Below are 18,092 nucleotides of genomic sequence, written 5' to 3' on the forward strand. Positions count from 1 at the left end.
CAGCTTGTGGGCTGCTTCATCGGCTGGGCCCAAGGGGCTGAGTTACTGTCCAGGCCCAGCACACTGACACCACCAGCAGAGAGCTCTCTCGGGGAAACACGCTGGGGGCTATTTCCATTTATTTGTATTTGCTGTGTTTGACTTTGCCCAATATCTCAGCTTCTGAAGGATCTGTGGGGGGTGTATGTACTGAGGGTTCTGGGGTGAGCTGAAGGCCCCGATCCTTGAGCTAGACCTTGTAGAAAGCTGGGGATTCAGCCAAGGCCAGGGTTCTGCCTAGGGGTTGCTGGGGGTGTGGCATCCTGGGACGCTTCCACAGAGTGGCCACTAGAGGGAGCCCGCTCTCAGCTGCACCCCAGAGTGATACCTGGAGGGCATCCTAGGTTGGCCCATGATGGAGCAGGTGGGATATGAAGATGGTCCAGGGTAATGTCCCTCAGACTTGTTAACTGAAATCTTACATGGGGCGCCACATTCCAGGGACAGTTAGCAGGGAAAAGTTTGGGATAGAGGGGAAGGAGTAGCGTAGAAAGGAAACCTGTCTATTTGTACACAGACTTCTGCCCAGCCCCTCTCCAGCCCTGCGTTCTTGGCACTGGGCTAGGAAGGAAGCCATGGGCCAGACCCCAGGAGGGGGAGTGGAGAGCAACGCGATGGTCAGGGAAGAGAGGAGGTGCGCAGTGGCTGTGGGCGCACACTCGTGCGGGGGTGCCCGATGAGCCTCTGTCCCTGCCCAGGAGAGGAGCGCAGCCTGAAGGGCGGGCTGCACCTCGAGCTGCCGCATGTCCCCTAGAAGGGGCTGCCTACCCGAATCCCACTTGCCTCTGCGTCAAGAAGCACAGAGTCGCCATTAGCAGTCGTGCACAAGAGCACAGGAGAAAACGTCCAAGTTAGTGAACAACTCACGTTCAAGAGTAGGTACAGTAGGACCGCGTTTCAAAAACGCGTGTATACATACAAAATGTCCTTGTACTATTGATGCTGAATTTTTGGCTGTGGAATCCAAGTGATTTTTATTGTTAAGAATTTTTTGCCTCTGAATTTGTGCCTATACATGGACTGCATTTGTAAAAGGAAAATACACCAACAAGAAGTGTTTGGTTTTCAAGCATGAGAGACGGCCCACCCCTGGCTCAGGAGTGCAGCCTCTGCCTCGGGCTCCTGCGTCCCTGCAGCAGGGAGGCCTACTTCCTGTCTCGTGCTGCCCCTGAGGGTCTAGGGATGGGGGACAGACCCGGAACTGGGGTTCCTAACCCTTCTCCCTACGACATGCCAGCGTCTTCAGCCCTCTGTTGCCTGCGTTCTCCTCCCACAGGTTGTCTCACTGTGCGCATCCCTCCCTACCTCCTGCTCTCCAGAGGAGCTGGGCTGAGAGGTGAGCAGCAGTGGATTCCTTCGGAGCTCACCTCAAATCCTGACTGTGGTGCCAGCTGCTGCTGCTGCTACTGAACACCAAAAACCTGACAATTGGCTGCCTCTCTAACCAGGTGGCAGTTGCTGGGATCACTTGTATACTACCATGAAACCCCCTGTCATCTCACTCCCAAACCCAAAATCCAGTGCGCAACCAAGAGGCATTGCTCTGTACTGACGTGTACCTCTGGAAGCTGCTTGAACAGCCAAAGATGCTCTTAACCACATGCATACATGGATGCGATTGCAAATGAGGACACCAGCCAGCGGGTACAAACATAGGGGCCATGTTTGCACCCAGACGCAGACACACACACCTATGCATACATAATCACATGTGCATACGTATACACGTGGCGCTCAAGCATGTGCACAGGCAGAGTGTTGGTTATGGACTAGTACATCCAATTACCCAATTCTAGCGATGTTTGTTGAGCACTTTTTTTTTTTTTTTTTTTTTGAGACAGTTTCACTCTCATTGCCCAGGCTAGAGTGCAATGGCAGGATCTCAGCTCACCGCAACCTCTACCTCCCAAGTTCAAGCGATTTTTCTGCCTCTGCCTCCCGAGTAGCTAGGATCATAGGCATACACCACCATGCCTGGCTAATTTTGTATTTTTAGTAGAGATGGAGTTTCTCCATGTTGGTCAAGCTGGTCTCGAACTCCTGACCTCAGGTCATCCACCTGCCTCGGCCTCCCAAAGTGCTGAGATTACAGGCATGAGCTACCGCGCCCCGTCCTATTGAGCACTTTCTAAAGTCCAAGTTTGGTAGCTGGGCTCTGGAGATGCAGAGATGGGTAAGCCACCCACAGAACATTCCACAATGATCAGCTTCTCTGCAAAGCAGAATATGGTGTTGGGAGGGGTAGAATCACAGGAATTGAGAGCTGAGTGGGAGATAAATTCAGGAGTACCTTCCATTTACAGAAGGTTTCATAGTTTTTAGGTCACAGCCACAGGAGGCAGGACAGCTACTTTCCTGCTTTACGATGTTTGTAACTTAGGAGAGGCTGGTCTTGGGTCTTACAAGCTGCACTGCCTCTGGGTTCCTAGTACTGTAACTAGGGATTTCTGTGATCCCTGGGGTGGTGGCCCAGGCCTTCGATGGACCCATGGTGACCCATGTGACCCTGACCCATGTGGCCTCCGCCTTCCCACCCCCTAGTTCGGGGTGTGGGCTTCACAGACCACGTTGCTGAGGACACTGTAAGATTGAACTCGGGGCCAGGTGTGGTGGCTCACGCCTGGAATCCCAGTACCTTGGAAGGCTGAAGTGGGCAGATCACCTGGGGTCAGGAGTTCAAGACCAGCTTGGCCAACATGGTGAAACCCCATCTGTACTAAAAGGACAAAAATTCACCAGGTGTGGTGGCGGGCACCTGTAATCCCAGCTGCTCAGGAGGCTGAGGCATGAGAATTGCTTGAACCTGGTAAACCCAGGAGGTGGAGGTTGCAGTGAGAGGTCGTCATACCACTGCACTCCAGCCTGGGCCGTAGAGTGACAGTCCATCAAAAAAAAAAAAAAAAAAAAAAAAAAATCCGCTCTGGATGCCGACTGGACAGCTCTTTGTCTTGACTTTTAGGCAGTTCTTAGCTCCCAGAGAGAGCAGCATTAAATATCATCAACAAAGTACCTCATTAGGCATAGTTTTAATAATGCAGAACACTCCATTTTTATTGAAATATTTTTGTCAAAACACTGATAGATGGAAAAAGCTAGAAATAGAGCACTCCAGAATGCCAGAGCTGGGAGGGATCTGAGAAGCTTCAGGTCTAATCTCATTTTACAGATGAGGCCTGAGGATTTGGAGTTGATTCTCACTGAGGCTCTGTCCTGGGCTGCCCCAGTGCTGTGAGGAACAGGCGCAGAGGCACATGGCACCCACATTGGTCTCTGAGACGCCATCACTTGCAGCCTCTCCCCATCAGCCAGGACCTTGGACACAGCCCTAGCCTGAGCTGAAACCTGCCCTGGAACAGGAAGTGCTTGGAACCCTCGCTGCTGTCGCCGTGGTGCTCACAACCACCCAGGAAGCCAAAGGCAAGCGCCCCCTGCCAAAGTGCCTTGGCCCATAAGATGGAAAGAGTGAGCCCCAGATGTGATGAGTGCTTCCAGGCTTCGGGCTCAGAAGGCGCCCAGGCCCCAGCTCTCCTGTAACTCAGAGGCCAGTGTGATGGGAGCTTCTCCACTCAGCACACGTCCGCTGTAAGCACGCCTGTGCTGGGCGAAAGGGGTTTGGGACAGTAAGTATGATGGGTACTTTTCAGCCACTTCAGAGGCCAAGAAGCGTGTCCTAGTGACAAGTGCTGCTTCAACTTGGGTCCCTCTGGAGGGAGTTTGGGGAATCGGGAGGGGTCTGGGAGCCAAGAGACCATTGTAGGTAGCTCCTGCCCACTCACAAGGACCTAGGCACAGACTCTCAAAATGCATGAAGGGGACAGGGTGCGGAGGCTCACGCCTGTAATCCCAAAACTTTGGGAGGCCAAGGTGGGTGGATCACAGGGTCAGGAGTTCAAGACCAGCCCGGCCAACATGATGAAACCCCTGTCTCTACCTAAAATATAAAAAATTAACCAAGTGTCGTGGCATGCACCTGTAATCCCAGCTACTCGGGAGGCTGAGGCAGGAGAATCGCTTGAACTGAGGTGGCGGAGGTTGCAGTGAGCCGAGATTGCGCCACTGCACTCCAGCCTGGGCAACAGAGTGAGACTTCATCTTAAAAACAAAAACAAAAACAAAAACAAAATGTATGAAGGGGCAGATTGCCTGGTGGGATGAAAAAGAACACATTTCCAGGCCGTTGAAATGTCCCTGGATTTCAAGATCAGCTACAAAACTTCTTGGGTATTGATCCAAGAAAGCAGGAGCTTTGGGTGGCTGAGTACAAACCCCAGCCTCCCTCTCTCTGTAACTGAAGCGGTGCCCCGTGGGCATGGCGAGCCCTATCTCTGTGGGGTTTATTCTGTGCCGACCGAGTCCCCTTTAGAATGGAACCCTCTTCTCTCTTCTCAGATTCCTTTAGGCCACTTTGAGGATTCAGGATCTGCCTAGGGCAGAGGGAAGCTGGTGAAGGATTCTAAGCTGAGGAGTTCATCATTCTGGCTCCCATAAGGTAAAGCGTCAGAAAAGCATGTATGTGTTACCTGAGGTGGGAGAAGCCTCCTCATGCAAGGTGGGAACTCAGCCATCAAGGAAAATACACATTGCTCTGAACTGAAATGTACCTCTGGAAGCTACTTGAGCAGCCAAAGCTGCTCTTAACACACATGCACACGCAGGTACGATTGCTAATTAGGACACCAGCAGGTGGGTACAGACACCAGGGTCATGTTTGTACCCAGACCCGTTTTCTTTTCCTTTTTTTTTTTTAGTTTTTTGAGATGGAGTTTCAGTCTTGTTGCCCAGGCTGGAGTGCAATGGTCCCAGCTCAGCTCACTGAAACCTCCACCTCCCAGGTTCAAGCGATCCTCCTGCCTCAGCCTTCCAAGAAGGTGGGATTACAGGCATGCACCACTGCGTCTGACTAATTTTGTATTTTTAGTACAAACAGGGTTTCATCATGTTGGCCAGGCTGGTCTCGAACTCCTGACCTCGGGTGATCTACCCACTTCGGCCTCCCAAATGCTGGGGTTACAAGCGTGAGCCACTGCAACTGGCTCCCAGACATGTTTTCAAATTAGAGATTGGCAAAGGAAATACGACATATTTTCATACCTAATAAAACAATCTGTTTACCATAAACAAAGTCAAAAGACAAATGATTCACTTTTGCGGCATGTATGGCAGACAAAATGTTAGTGTCCATAGTACATAGAGAGCTCCTAAAAAAACGCTAAGGAAACCACAGTAACCCAGGAGAAAAATGCGAAAAGCCTGTGATCAGGCAGTTTGCAGAAAAGAAAAAATTAAAGGGCCAATAAATATATAAAGAATGCTCAACCTGACTGGTAGCCAGGAAAGTTCAAATTAAACAATAACCTGAAACCATCTGGCACTCACCATCTTGGCAAAAATACATACAATGATACTACCTAGTACTGGAGATGAAAAACACATAAATTGATGATGGGAGCGTTCATTGCTGCAATTTTGGGGCAAGTGAGTTGGTATTAACTATTTCAACTGAAGATACATATTTCTAACATAACTATACCACTTGGAAGAGTGTTTCATAGAATTAAAAGCAGTAACACAAAGATATATATATACACACACACACATACACACATATATTTAGATGCAGATCTAGGTAACATATGTACACATGTACACAAACTGCCCTAATGTGTATGCATATTGTTCCCATTGTTATGGTAATAAAATACAGGAAACAACCTGAGTGACAATTGGCAGAGGAATATTTTAATAATGATGTATCCACTGTATGAAATATTATGGGGTCAGGAACAGTGGCTCATGCCTATAATCTCGGCACTTTGGGAGGCCAAGGCAAGAGGATTGTTTGATGTCAGGAGTTCAAGACCAGTCTGGACAACCCTGGCTCTAGAAAAATTTAAAAATCAGCCAGGTGTAGTTGATGCCTGTAATCCCAGCTACTCAGGAGGCTGCAGTGGGAAGATCACTCCAGCCCAGGAGATTGAGGCTGCAATGAGCCTTATCACACCACTGCACTCCAGCCTGGGCAACAGAGCAAGATCCTATCCCCCCACAAAAAGAAAAAGTAATACTACACAGCTTTGTTAATTTTTTCTTGTCCTGTCATTGCATTGGTTTGCTTATTACAACAAGCATGTATTATTACTTTTGCAATTAAGAAGTCTAATTAAGGTAATTAAAAGGAAAAGAAAAGCCTGTGTGCCCAGGTGGAATGGAAATTCCATGAGGATCACGGGCATTTTGCTCACTGCTGTCTCAGAAACGGCTGATACCTCTTTCCATACGGCAACTGCACAGGAAATGCTTGTTGGTGGATGGAGGAACCATCGCACGGCTGTGAGGCAGCTGAAGTGCTGTTTGGGGAGCAAAGGGGAGGTCAACTGAGGTTCTTGGTCATCAAGTGCCATGGATTCTGCTGGTTTTACTAGCTCGCCCACTTCTTTACTTCTCTGTTGTGGCTCTGGGGAACTACCCAATCCCCAGTGCACGGTCTTGTTGGGAGAATTAGTCAAGGTGTCTGCCCTCAGGGGCCAAAGAGTGGGCCCCTGAGCTAAGCCAGGGCAGTTGAGGCCTCTTGTTGAGAATCTGGATTGAGCAGAACCCCGCATAGATGGACTCTGGGAGAGACGACCCATGCTAGAGGCAGCGCCTGAAACCAGCCACCAGCTGCTGGTGCGAGCCATGCAGATCCCTGCCGCTGCTTCCTCCTCTTTCCAGACAGTTCTCCAGTTTCCTTTTCAGTCTATGAGACCCTCCTCCCATCACCATCCTTCCAATCAATCTTAACCTCCCCCTAACCCCGTAATCGAATGGGTTTCTGTTGCTTGTAACCAGCTGCTGTGAGAATGTTCAGAGACCGCTGGAAAGTCCTTCTGCTCTTCCTCTTTCAGGGCTCCAGAAGTTAGGCTGACCATCAGTCCACCGGGCTCCAGGGCAGCCCTGGTCTACAGCCACTGCCCAGGCCTGATTATTAATATCACCCCTTTACTCTCCTGGTCTGAATGATCAATTATGTGATCAGCCTACTTATAGCTATCTTTTGGTCTTCCTCACGTTGGCAAAGGGTTATCTTCTGTTTTGCTTTATCTGAGCCACTTTCCCAGAATAACAGCAGCGATCTGTCTGCTAACATGCTTACAAACAACAACAACAACAACAAGATATTCTCTCGACTGATAAATAACCCACATTCGAGGCTTATTCATTATTGTTCCCGTGGCAAAATATAGATTCTTGAGGCCTGTCTCCTCCGTAATATTTTGAAGAAATCCTTTGGAAAAGCATAGAGAATTTCACCTTTACCTCTTTTGTGTTCTAGGCTGCTTGTCTTTGATCTCCTGTGTAATCTCCACTCTCATTTATGATAATGTCGAACGTGGTAAGTTGATCGGTTTCTCAAGAAGGTAGGTGATGAGAAGCAGCACTTGGTTATGGTCGTTTGAACCAATTTCCACAAGGGGCTGGGTCCTGCACCACCGAGGACCTCAAGTGTATTGGCTGACTCGGCTGGAAAGGGTGCGTCCAGGCAGCACCGTCCAGAAAGCAGAGAGCAGGCTTGTGGTCCGAGCTGACGATGTTTTACTTCTCATGTGACAGCAGGACTAGGTCTAGACTCAAGATTCCACAGTCTAATCACCCACCATCTTCTCGGCCCTATACTAAGCATACTTCCCAAACTTTATTCTATTTTATACTTTTCACCACACTGGAAACAAGATGATAGCCCCACAATCCCCACCATGGCCATCCTCACCATCTTTGTCACAATTGCTGTTACTGTCACCACCACCACCCATTATTCCCGTTTTACACATGAGACCTGAGAGCCTCAAAAGGTTAAATAACTTGCTCGAAGTCACACAGCCAGAAAGTGGCAGTAACAAGATTTGAACTCAGATCCTCTGGTCCATGGCCCATGGTCTCGCCATTGGTGCCGTGGGTGGCTTGGGATCAATGACATCCATTTCTGTGGGTCCCTCCTGGTGCTTTTTTCCTGGCTAGGTTGCATTGAGCCTTCAGTCTAAGGTTTCTATCCACGCTGGGTATCGCCCTTCTCCCTTAAGGAAATTGCTGAATTTCCCCTGCAGCCTCAAGAAAATGTCTTAAGTAAAAGTCCCTGCCCAAAGACTCAGCAGTTCCACTCCTAGATATATAACCAAAAGAATAAAAAGACAGGTGTTCAAAGAAAAACTTGTCCATGAATATTCACCGCGTTCTTCACAATAGCCAAAAGGCATAAACAACCCAAGTACCCATCAACTAGTGAAGGAACAAGCAAAATGTGGAATATTTACAGAATAGAATATTATTTAGCCTTAAAAAGGAATAAGTACCAACACACGGATGAACCTTGGAAACATTATGTGAAAGATGCCCTTCACAAATGGCCACATATTGTGTGATTCCACTTATATACAATACCCAGAACAGGCAAAAGCATGAAATCAGAATTTGGGCACTAATCTTAGAAAGCAGATTAGTGGTTGTCAGGGGCTGGGGATGGGGGAACAGTGAGTGACAGTTTCATAGGTATGGAATTTCTTTGGGGGGTAATGAGAATGTTCTAGAATTAGATAGTGGTAATGGTTGCATAACATTGTAAGTGTACTAAATGCCACAAAATTGTACACTGTAAAACAGATCAAATTTTATGTTTTATGTATTTTACCACTGTTAAAAAAAATTCCTTGTCCAAGATCTCCACAGTTTCAGATCTCTCTGTATGACAACTTAGGGTAAGTACTCAAAGAACAGTACTTAAAGCATAATGCTAGCCCTGCTTGTGGATTCTTCAGAGAGCTACCTGCAAAAAACAATCTTTCTCCCTGACCTCTCGCCTCTGACACCCCTTGTCTTAGATCTTAAATTCCAAATTATTTTATAGCTTGAGACCCGTGGTACCCTTGGTCAGTGGAATACAGCGTCTTTGGCTTGAGAAGATATCTCATGAGAAATATTAGCCATGTTCAAAAATTAACCAGCACTGTAAACTTTGTCTTGATTTCCTTTCTCCTGTACAAAAATCTGGCCTTCATGTGAGGTTAGAAAAAGATGTCTTCTCTTTCTTTGATTACCAAGCAGCACAAAGCTCAGCTAGAACGCCGGATCGCTGGCTCAACCAACCGGTGGCGTTTCCCCAGACAGCCTTTTTCTGGAGACCTGCTCTCACTTTCCCAGAAGTGCAAGGCTCTGAGTGTAGACTTTGAGGAAGCTCTGAGGAACCCAGACAGGTAGGGATACTCAAAGGTTTGTGGCACGGAATGGCCCATCATTCCTGGAGGGGGAGGGTGCCTAATGGTTGGACCACTCTGATTAGCTGGAGTGGCTGTCACAGGCACATCTGTAAGGAAGGCTCGCTCTGGAGCCAGCCGTTAGGCATGGACAGGGTCATAGTGACTACTTTCTCTGCGAATGTCCGTGGGTGGTGACAAAAGCACAGAGAAAGACTGAAGCTTTTTTATTATTATTTTTATTTTTTTAACAGTTTTTCTTCCCATGGGAATGTTGAACCCAAACAGGATTCTGAGTTTATCATCCAGGAGCCAATTGATTTCTTGACAAAAAAAAAACCTAGTTAGTCCTGGCTCCGTGTTTAGACAGCTTGTGGAGAATGTCCATTTTCACCCAATCGATCGATCCTCTCTCACTCTCATGGTATTCCGAGCAGGAGGCTGGACCCTCACTTCCCCATGTGATGAGTTCTCTCTTGCCTCTCCTGGAAACACAGAGCTGGACCCTTGCCTTAGTCTGTTTGTGTTGCTATAAAGAAATACCAAAGGCCCAGAAATTTACAAAGAAAAGAGGTTTATTTGGCTCAAGGTTCTGCAGGCTGTACAAGAAGCATGGCGCCGGCATCTGCTCAGCTTCTGGTGAAGGCCTCAGGCTGCTTGCACTCATGGTGGAAGGTGAAGAGTAGCCAAGTGTGCAGAGGCCACATGGCAAGTGAGGAAGCCAGAGAGAGGAGAGAGGGGAGGTCCTGGGCTCTTGTTAACAACCAGCTCTTGTGGGAACTGAGAGTGAGAACTCACCCCTGAGCGAGGGTGTTAGTCTATTCATGAGGGATCTGCCCTTATGACCAAAATATCTCCCATTAGGTCCCACTTCCAACATTGGGGATCAAATTTCTACATGAGATTTGGAGGAAACAAACGTGCAATTTGCAGCAACCCTATTGCAGAAGGCACACCTCATTTTGCTGGGGCATGGACCTGGCCTGATGCCACTGCCATCCCTAGGCTGGCAGCATCTGTCTTGTGAGCTCGCAGTCAAATCGAAGTGAGCATGGACTGTACTCCTGGGGCAGCACCCAGCACGGAAGAACTGCTTGCTGAATCTGCTCAGCGAGTAGCCAAACCTTCCCTCTCTAGATCCACTGGCCAACCCTGTTCCATTGCCCAGTTCCTTAGTGTTAGGGATGCAGGTGCTGGAGCTATGCCTGGGCATAGGGGCAAAGTGATCCTAAAAGCCGATGAGAGGGTCTGGGCAGCAGGAACTAAGTCTTCAGGAGTCACTGAGCTAAAGTGGAAGCAGTGGCCTGAGGGGTTGGGTGCAGAAATGGCATTTGGCGCTGGGCATTTGGACTGTTAAAAGCAGTCTGTCAACAGGGATGGAATCCCTATTTCTTCACCTACTACTTCTGTGACCTTTAGTCAGTGGTTAATCCTCCTTGGGCCTCAATTTCCTCATCTTTAAAATGGTTATATAGCACCTTCTTCAAGATGAAGAGTCATCTTGAGGATTAAATGAAGCCATATGTTGAAAATGCTTAGCACTGTTTCCGGCAAATAGTAGATGCTTAATAAACAGAACTTTTTTACTGCCTGAGTAGCATGTTAATAGTTGATCCCAGAGATTTTATTTTGGGGTGTCTCAGCTCCGTGCTCTGCCAGCCAATACCCCCATTATTTCATTCTGCCTCCTCGCACCTTCCCCAGTTCCTTCCTCCAAGGCAACAGCTTCCTCCAGCACATCCGCAGGGACAGAGGAACCGGTCTTCCCGGGGAAAGTTTTACACATGCGGCCCGCTCCTTTGTGATGTTGGGGAGCTGCATGTCCAGAGGCAGCAGATACTCTCGGGTGTTCTGGGCGAGTCTACACCCATGTATCTGGTGCTCAGCTGATCCAGGCTCAGTTCTGCCTGGGCACTTGGGCTCTGTTCCCTGAGCCCCTTGTCCTCCTCCTGAGATGGTGGACTAGCCTGGACTTATGCTTATTGTTGATTGTGATGACAGCAGAGGACATGAGGGTAAGCCCAGGAGCACATGTGTGTTTTAAACCTGCCACCATTTCATATCCACTAGCATCCCATGAACTGAGGCAAGTCACATGGCCAAACTCACAGTCAAGGGACAGAAAACACACTCTGTCTCCTTATGGAGAGAAGCTTTGCAAGACGAATGCAAAATGCAGACACAGGGAGGGATGAAGAATTGGAGCCACTGGTACAGTCTACTGAGTGTGGGAAACTGATTTTCTGTAGTGAACACAAACTTGTCTGGGGATGGTGGCTCATGCTTGTAATGCTAGTGCTTTGAGAGCCCAAGGTGGGAGGATTGCTTGAGGACAGGAATTTGAGACCAGCATGGTGCAACATGGTGAGACCCTGTCTCTACAAAGTATTTTAAAATTAGCCAGGCATGGTGGCGCACACCTATATTCCCAGCTAGTCGGGAGACTGAGGTGGGAGGATTACTTGAGTCGAGGAGTTTAAGGCTGCATGCAGTGAGCTATGGATTGTGCCATTTCACTGCAGCCTGGGAGAGAGAGTGAGCCTTTCTCTCTAAAAATGAAAAAGGGAGAAAGAGAAACACACACACACACACACACACACACACACACACACACACACACACCTTTTCTTTGTCTTCACAATAGGAATTTATTCCATGTGATTCTGAGAAACATCTTAGAATGAAGGTTGTGTTTAATTTAGATAATAACATGAAGAGTTTTTTTCCTGGTAACTCTTGTGAACCTTCAGGCGTCAGACAACTGTCAGAGGCAAGCTCCACTGTCAGTAAAGGTCTGGAATGCCCCATGCCACAAACATTATGTCCCCCAAAGCACTCCATGGCTGTTCCTGCCCTGCCCGGCAAGCTGTGTTTATGTTGTGGACGCTGTCATTGCTGCTTTTCCCACCTGGGGGTGCTGTCCGCGTGGATGGGAGCGGGAACCAATCTGTATTTCTTGAGTTAAGGAAAGGGTCATTCATGGTGGAAAGCTGAGGGACCGGGCTCCCAGCTTCCCATCTGTTTCGGGTATGTCATTGTGCCCCGCTGGCCAGCACTTCGTTCCATTGTGTCTGTGGGTTTTCATGGTGCAGGGAGCTCCTAGTCAGCCAGTCAGAGGTGCTGATCTTCAGACTGCTGATCTTGCCTTCGTCCTTTGGCAGGGGCTGGGGCACCGAGTGTGGGAGAGGAGGCTGAAAGGAGGACACGCTAACTTCCTTGCAGGCACCCTCATCTTCTCATGCCTTAGTTTATGTGCACATTGGTGATGCCGTCTTACAGGGTTGCTGTGAGAAAATTATGACGTAATTCATGTAAGGAGCTTAGAAAAGTGTCTGGCACATAAATGCTCAATGCACATGTGTCAAGCGTGCCACTGGGCTCCCCTGGCATATATGGATGCTTGGTGTCATGGAAACCCAGAGATCCAGCATGGAAGGTGTGACTCAGGCCAGGCTGGGGAAGGGGTAACCCCACAAAGGCTTAGGTGATTATGGCCCTAGGAAAGACCCAGAGCCTTCCCTGTCCCCAGCTGGTAAAGCTGCCTGGTGGTTTTCGCCATTTCTGCCCACAAAGCCAAGTCCATTCTAAGGGTGGGAGGAAGTCATGCTTAAGAGGTGAGGATGGGAAGAAGGGACCCGCGTATTTTATTTTATTTTATTTTTAACTAGAGAGTAGTTCTGGGAGAGTGAGACTACAGACCAATGAGTGTTAACCTAAATAACAAATAGAGAAGTGAGGAAGACTCTCTAAAGAAGTTGATGTTTATTCTGGAACAGGCATTACAATGGAATACCAGTGCCACCGTAAGCTATGTGTGTATTCAGGGAGGTGAAGAAAAATAAAGGGTTTTGTTAGTTTGTTTTGTTTTGAGAACGGTCTTGCTTTGTTGCCCAGGCTGGAGTGCAGTGGTACAATCACAGCTCACTGCGGCCTCAACCTCCCAGACTCAATTGATCCTCCTGCCTCAGCCTCCCAAGTAACTGGGACCACAGACATTGCCACCACATGCTAAATTTTTTATTTAATATGTTGTAGAGATGGGGTCTCTCTGTGTTGCTCAGGCTGGTCTCAAACTCCCAGGCTCAAGTGATGCTCCTGCTCAGCCTCCTAAAGTATTGAGATTATAGGCCTGAGCCACCGTGCCTGGCAAGACAAAGGTTTTTAAGGGACAAGTGTGGAGGATTATCTCATTGCTCTGAGATAATTATCCTTGGCTACAAGGATCTGAAACAAGGGTGACGCCAGTTCGAGTTGCTAGGCAGATTCCCCCCAGTACTTTTTTGTGTGTGAGGTTGTGATGGCCTTCGCGTACAGACGTAGGTTTTACAGAGTCTTTTGTGATAGTTCTTATTATCAGGCATTCATGAGTGAGAATTCTCCCTTCTTGGCCTTCCCCACCTCTATGTGTTGGGTGGGGTTCTTTTTGTTTTGTTTTGTTTTTTTAAAGAGATTTAGAGACAAGGTCTCTCCCAGTTGTCCAGGCTAGAACACGATGGCCATTCACAGGCATAATCACAGCTCACTGCAGCCTTGAACTCCTGGACTGAAGCAGTCCTCCTGCCTCAGCCTTGCAAGTAGGGGCTACGGGAACATGTTACCATGGCAGGCTCCATCAGGGTTTCTAACATGTCGTAACTCCATTTTTATTTTGACAGCTTTCCCAGAGACAATGAAAGGAGGAATGAATGAAAGGAGGAATGAATGAAAGGGAGAAGGCTAACTGGACGCATGTCTGTGCCAGGCATTCCAAACACTGTCTTTTACTCCCCCCTTCCTCTGGGACCAAGAGGCAGAAAATGGAAGAACTCGGGCCCAGCCCCAGGTCTATGTAATTCTTCCTAGTTAATCAAATTGGCATTTTGCCCTTTGGATAGTCCACATGTCCATGAGAAACTTACTTTCCCTTCTTCCCCTTCTGCCTTTCTCCATCATGGTCATGACTCGGGGGAGTGAGCTCCAGCCTAACAGCAGGGTCCCAGCATCCCCGCACCAGGCATGGCAATGGGAGTTCATCTCAGACCGCTTAGTCCCAGCCAGTGAGACAACTCACAGATGCCATGTGTTCTGTTCACTTTTCCAGTGATCCTAAAATGAACCCCAGCCCTTGGGAACTGCAGAGCCTACGGGATAAATCGTATGTCTTGACAAGCTGCCCTCACACCCAGGAGGAGGCAGTATGCTTGCCTCTGTTTCCTGGCATCCCTTGGCTCAGCCGATGACACTGGTGTTTGTGTGGGTAGTTGAGTTCATGGACCTTGTGCCATATTTTCCAAAGTCTGTGGCTCCATTTTGAGATCACGGTCTGAACTCTTGACTCTGGCCAGCCCTTTCCAGACGTGTCACCCAAGCCATGAGGGGGATCGAGGGAGGAAGCGAGGGTGGCTTGGGTCAGATCCCCACTCTGCTCCTGTTGAATAAACAAGTCCAGCTCCCACTGCCTGCCTTAAGCTGAGTCACCGGCAGCCATCCTCTCCCCTTGGAAAGGGCAGCACGTAGTTGGTAATTTTCTCAACGCGGTCTCCCACCCATGCTTCCTGCATGCACCCTGGCCATGAGGTCTCCTGGGATTGTTGGAGACAGCATGGTGAAATTGACACAGCATGACACAGACCAGCTGTGGTCACAAGTGTCTCTTGGCTGGCTGGCTTTCTGGGATGACTGTCTTTAAGCCACGAATATGTGACTCAAATTTTGTTTCACTTCCTGGCTCAGCATGATGAGTCCATGGTGTTTATGTTGTCATTCATTCGTTTAATGAATATTGACTGAGCACCTGCAGGATGGCTTGAGCTAGGGTCATAGTGGCTTGCAGAGGACGCACAAGTAAACAGGCAGCCACAAGACACCCCAGACGGAGCTTTAAGGGGGAAACTCCAGGATGGGCAGGGGTAAAGTCACTGGCCCAGCATCCCCAGAGAAAGCAGCAATGAAGTTTATCCTGAAGGATGAGTAGGATCTTGGCTAGGTGAAAGGCGAGGAGGAGTGCATGCAAGAGATGAAAGCAGCAGTTGGCAGGTCCACGTGCAGGCTGCTGAGAAGGGCTGGAGTGGGGACTGTTGAGGCACCAGGCTGCAGAGATACGCAGGAGCGGGTTAGCCATGCTAAGAAGTTCGGGCTTTCCCCCAAGAGCAGTGGGGACACACTGGAGGATTCTCAGCAGGAGAGAGACAAGACCAAATTTGCATTTTTTGTGGGAGGCAGGCGTCCGAGCAGAGCAGGGCTGGAGGCTGGGAGACTTTGGCAGTGACCAGAGGGAGATAACAGGGGCTTGAACGAAGGCTCTAGCAATAGCAACAAAGAGAGATGGACAAATTCAAAAGATCTAGGCAAGTGATGAGATGTAACAACACTCAGCGTGCTGGCTTAGGCAACTGCAGCCTGGCGGTGCCATTTCCTGAAATGAGAATCTGCGTAGGGTAGGCTTTGGGGTAGATGCTAAGTTTAGTTTTTGGATACACTGAGAGTGGGACCTGCATGACCTCTGAGCAAAGTTGTTGGTGAGTTCACATCCCAGAAATGAGCAGGGCCCTCTATTCTTTTCTCCCAGCAGAATATTTATTGAGTACCTACTATATGCCAGATGATGCTTTAGACACTCTGTGTTATCAGAGGTGTCATTCAGGCAGCCAAGTATGACCTCAAATACCTCCTCGGTAAGGCCTGCCCACAAACTGAAAACAGGAATCAGCATTATAAGCTAGCTATCAAAAAGCCTACCGTTTTGGAGATCAGCAGACAAACGGTGACCTGAAGATAGTCTTCCAAAGGCGAGATATGATTAGATTGACCAGTGGGTGCTTTAAGGAGGTTTATGCTAGAATGATGCTGTTGTAGTTGGAGAAAAATGTCAGTATTAACTCCTGGATTTCACGTTTGTATTTTCCCTTGAGGTTATGCATTTCACAAATTCAGAAGCTTTTCTGTGGGAATTTGAAGAACGAGGACATCCAAAGTGGGGAAGCAGGTGAGTTTTTGTTAGCTGTGGATTAAGCCAGAATGTTGCTGACTCCAGGGGCATCTTGTGGTCTTTATGGAAGAAAACCAGCCCGTAAGCCAGGGTGCTAGTCTATGAGTTGCAATTCTTATCCACTTCCCAGCATCTAAGAAATAATAAGTGCTTTGTAATTACTTGTCAAATGTGCAGTGAGTGAAGCCAAGCTTGGTAAACACATTTATGCTCCTAGCTGTGATCAAGACAAATGTGTTGATGTCAATAAATAGCCCACATCTGTAATACCAGCAGGAAGGCCGAGATGCGTGTATCACTTGAGGTCAGGAGTTTGAGACCAGCCTGGCCAATATGGTGAAACCCCCTCTCTACTAAAAATACAAAAATTAGCCAGGCGTGATAGCATGCACCTGTAATCACAGCTACCTGGGAGCCTGAGGCAGGAGAATCGCTTGAACCCAGGAGGAGGAGGTTGCAGTGAGCTGAGATTGTACCATTGCATGCCAGCATGGGTGTCAGAGCAAGACTCCATCTCAAGAAAAAAAAAAAAAAAAGTAACCTTTGTACTGAAAGACTAAACCAAGTGTAACAAGCATAAAGCAGCTGTCTCTTCGGCTCTAACCAGTCATGACTTGGATGTTCACAGCTGCACTTGTTCAAGAGAACTTTTCTGAGGTAAGATTAAGAATCAGGATAAGTCCTTCCAGCTAGAAAAAGGTTCATTAAGCCTCATGAGGAGGCTGAGCAGTTTCTTAAAGCAGCTTTTTTTTTTTTTTTTTTTTTTTTTTTTTTTTTTTTTATTAAATAAAGCCCACTGCGTGGTGTGGCTGCCTGAGATCAGAGCCAGCCTCTTTTCCAAAGAGAGGCTAATAATTTTTTTTTCCCACCTTCAACTCTGAACAAGAGAATTAGTCTGAGACCATCACCTGATATGAGAGAAAGAGCTCTGAATTGATTAGTGATGGCTGCCATGCATTGACCATTCTGAAAGTGGAAACTGACTTCCAATGAGTGAATATGCTGTATCCACAATTCTGTTCCTACCTGTGATCACCCTAATGGGCTGAGACTTTTTCTAACTCAGCATAACCAGACCACCTAAGGTGATACAAGATTTGAGATACAAACCCCCCTGAACTCCAGCACCAAACACTGTCATAACATTGGTGAATAACAATAATAATAACAAGAAGAAAAATCAGGTACCCAAGGTCACACCGTGAAACTAATGGCAAAACCAAGAAATACATAGATGGGGCTAGTGGCCCTTCAGGTCCTGTCTGGCACTGAAATTGAGGGTCTTAGGCACCTCTCCTTCCCCCAGCTCTGTGCTAACAACACATGGAGCTGAGCCATGCAGAGTCCTCTCCCCACAACCTCTTGAGCCTCCCCTAGCCTGCCATCCTTGGTTCCGCCCTCTGCCCTCCTATCAAAAAGCCCCTTTTTTGGTGATCATTGATTTTGTTCTCAGGATAGATGCCCCTGAAGAAAGTCTTCTACCGTTTGCAAAGAGCCTTCTTTATATTGTCAAGAGAGGGTCGCGAGAATCCTGCCTCTTTGATGGGCCTGCTATTGCCTTTCAGATGGGTCATGCTTTGGTACCCATAGCCCAGTAGTCTTCAACAGGGAATTGGCGGGTGATCTGGCTTCATGGGGGACACGCGGCAGTGTCTGGAAACATTTTTGGTTGTCACAGCTGGAGAGGGAGTGCTACAGGCATGCAGTAGGAAGATGCCAGGGCTGCTGCTGGGCATCCATGGTGTATGGAACAGCGTCCCAGCAGACACGTATCTGGCTCCAAATGTTTACAGTGCCATGGCTGAGAAATACTGTCATGGGGAAGCCAGAATAAGGCCCCCCCCAAAAGAGTCCCAGTCACC

At 48.2% G+C, this 18,092-nt stretch overlaps 1 protein-coding gene across 1 annotated transcript in view; it reads left to right on the forward strand.

The window, feature by feature from the left end:
- Positions 1-3,814: 3,814 nt before the first annotated feature.
- The window catches only part of BTBD16 (BTB domain containing 16), a 59,978-nt gene continuing 45,700 nt past the window's right edge, over positions 3,815-18,092 (forward strand). The window contains exons 1-4 of the mRNA XM_010332175.3: positions 3,815-4,528; positions 7,352-7,411; positions 9,115-9,263; positions 16,154-16,227. Of these exons, the coding sequence (XP_010330477.2) occupies positions 7,394-7,411; positions 9,115-9,263; positions 16,154-16,227 (241 nt within the window). The 5' untranslated portion in view covers positions 3,815-4,528; positions 7,352-7,393. The remainder of the gene's footprint in view (positions 4,529-7,351; positions 7,412-9,114; positions 9,264-16,153; positions 16,228-18,092) is intronic.

This window comes from Saimiri boliviensis, chromosome 12 (assembly GCF_048565385.1).
Source record: "Saimiri boliviensis isolate mSaiBol1 chromosome 12, mSaiBol1.pri, whole genome shotgun sequence".
NCBI classification, from domain to species: Eukaryota; Metazoa; Chordata; class Mammalia; order Primates; family Cebidae; genus Saimiri; species Saimiri boliviensis.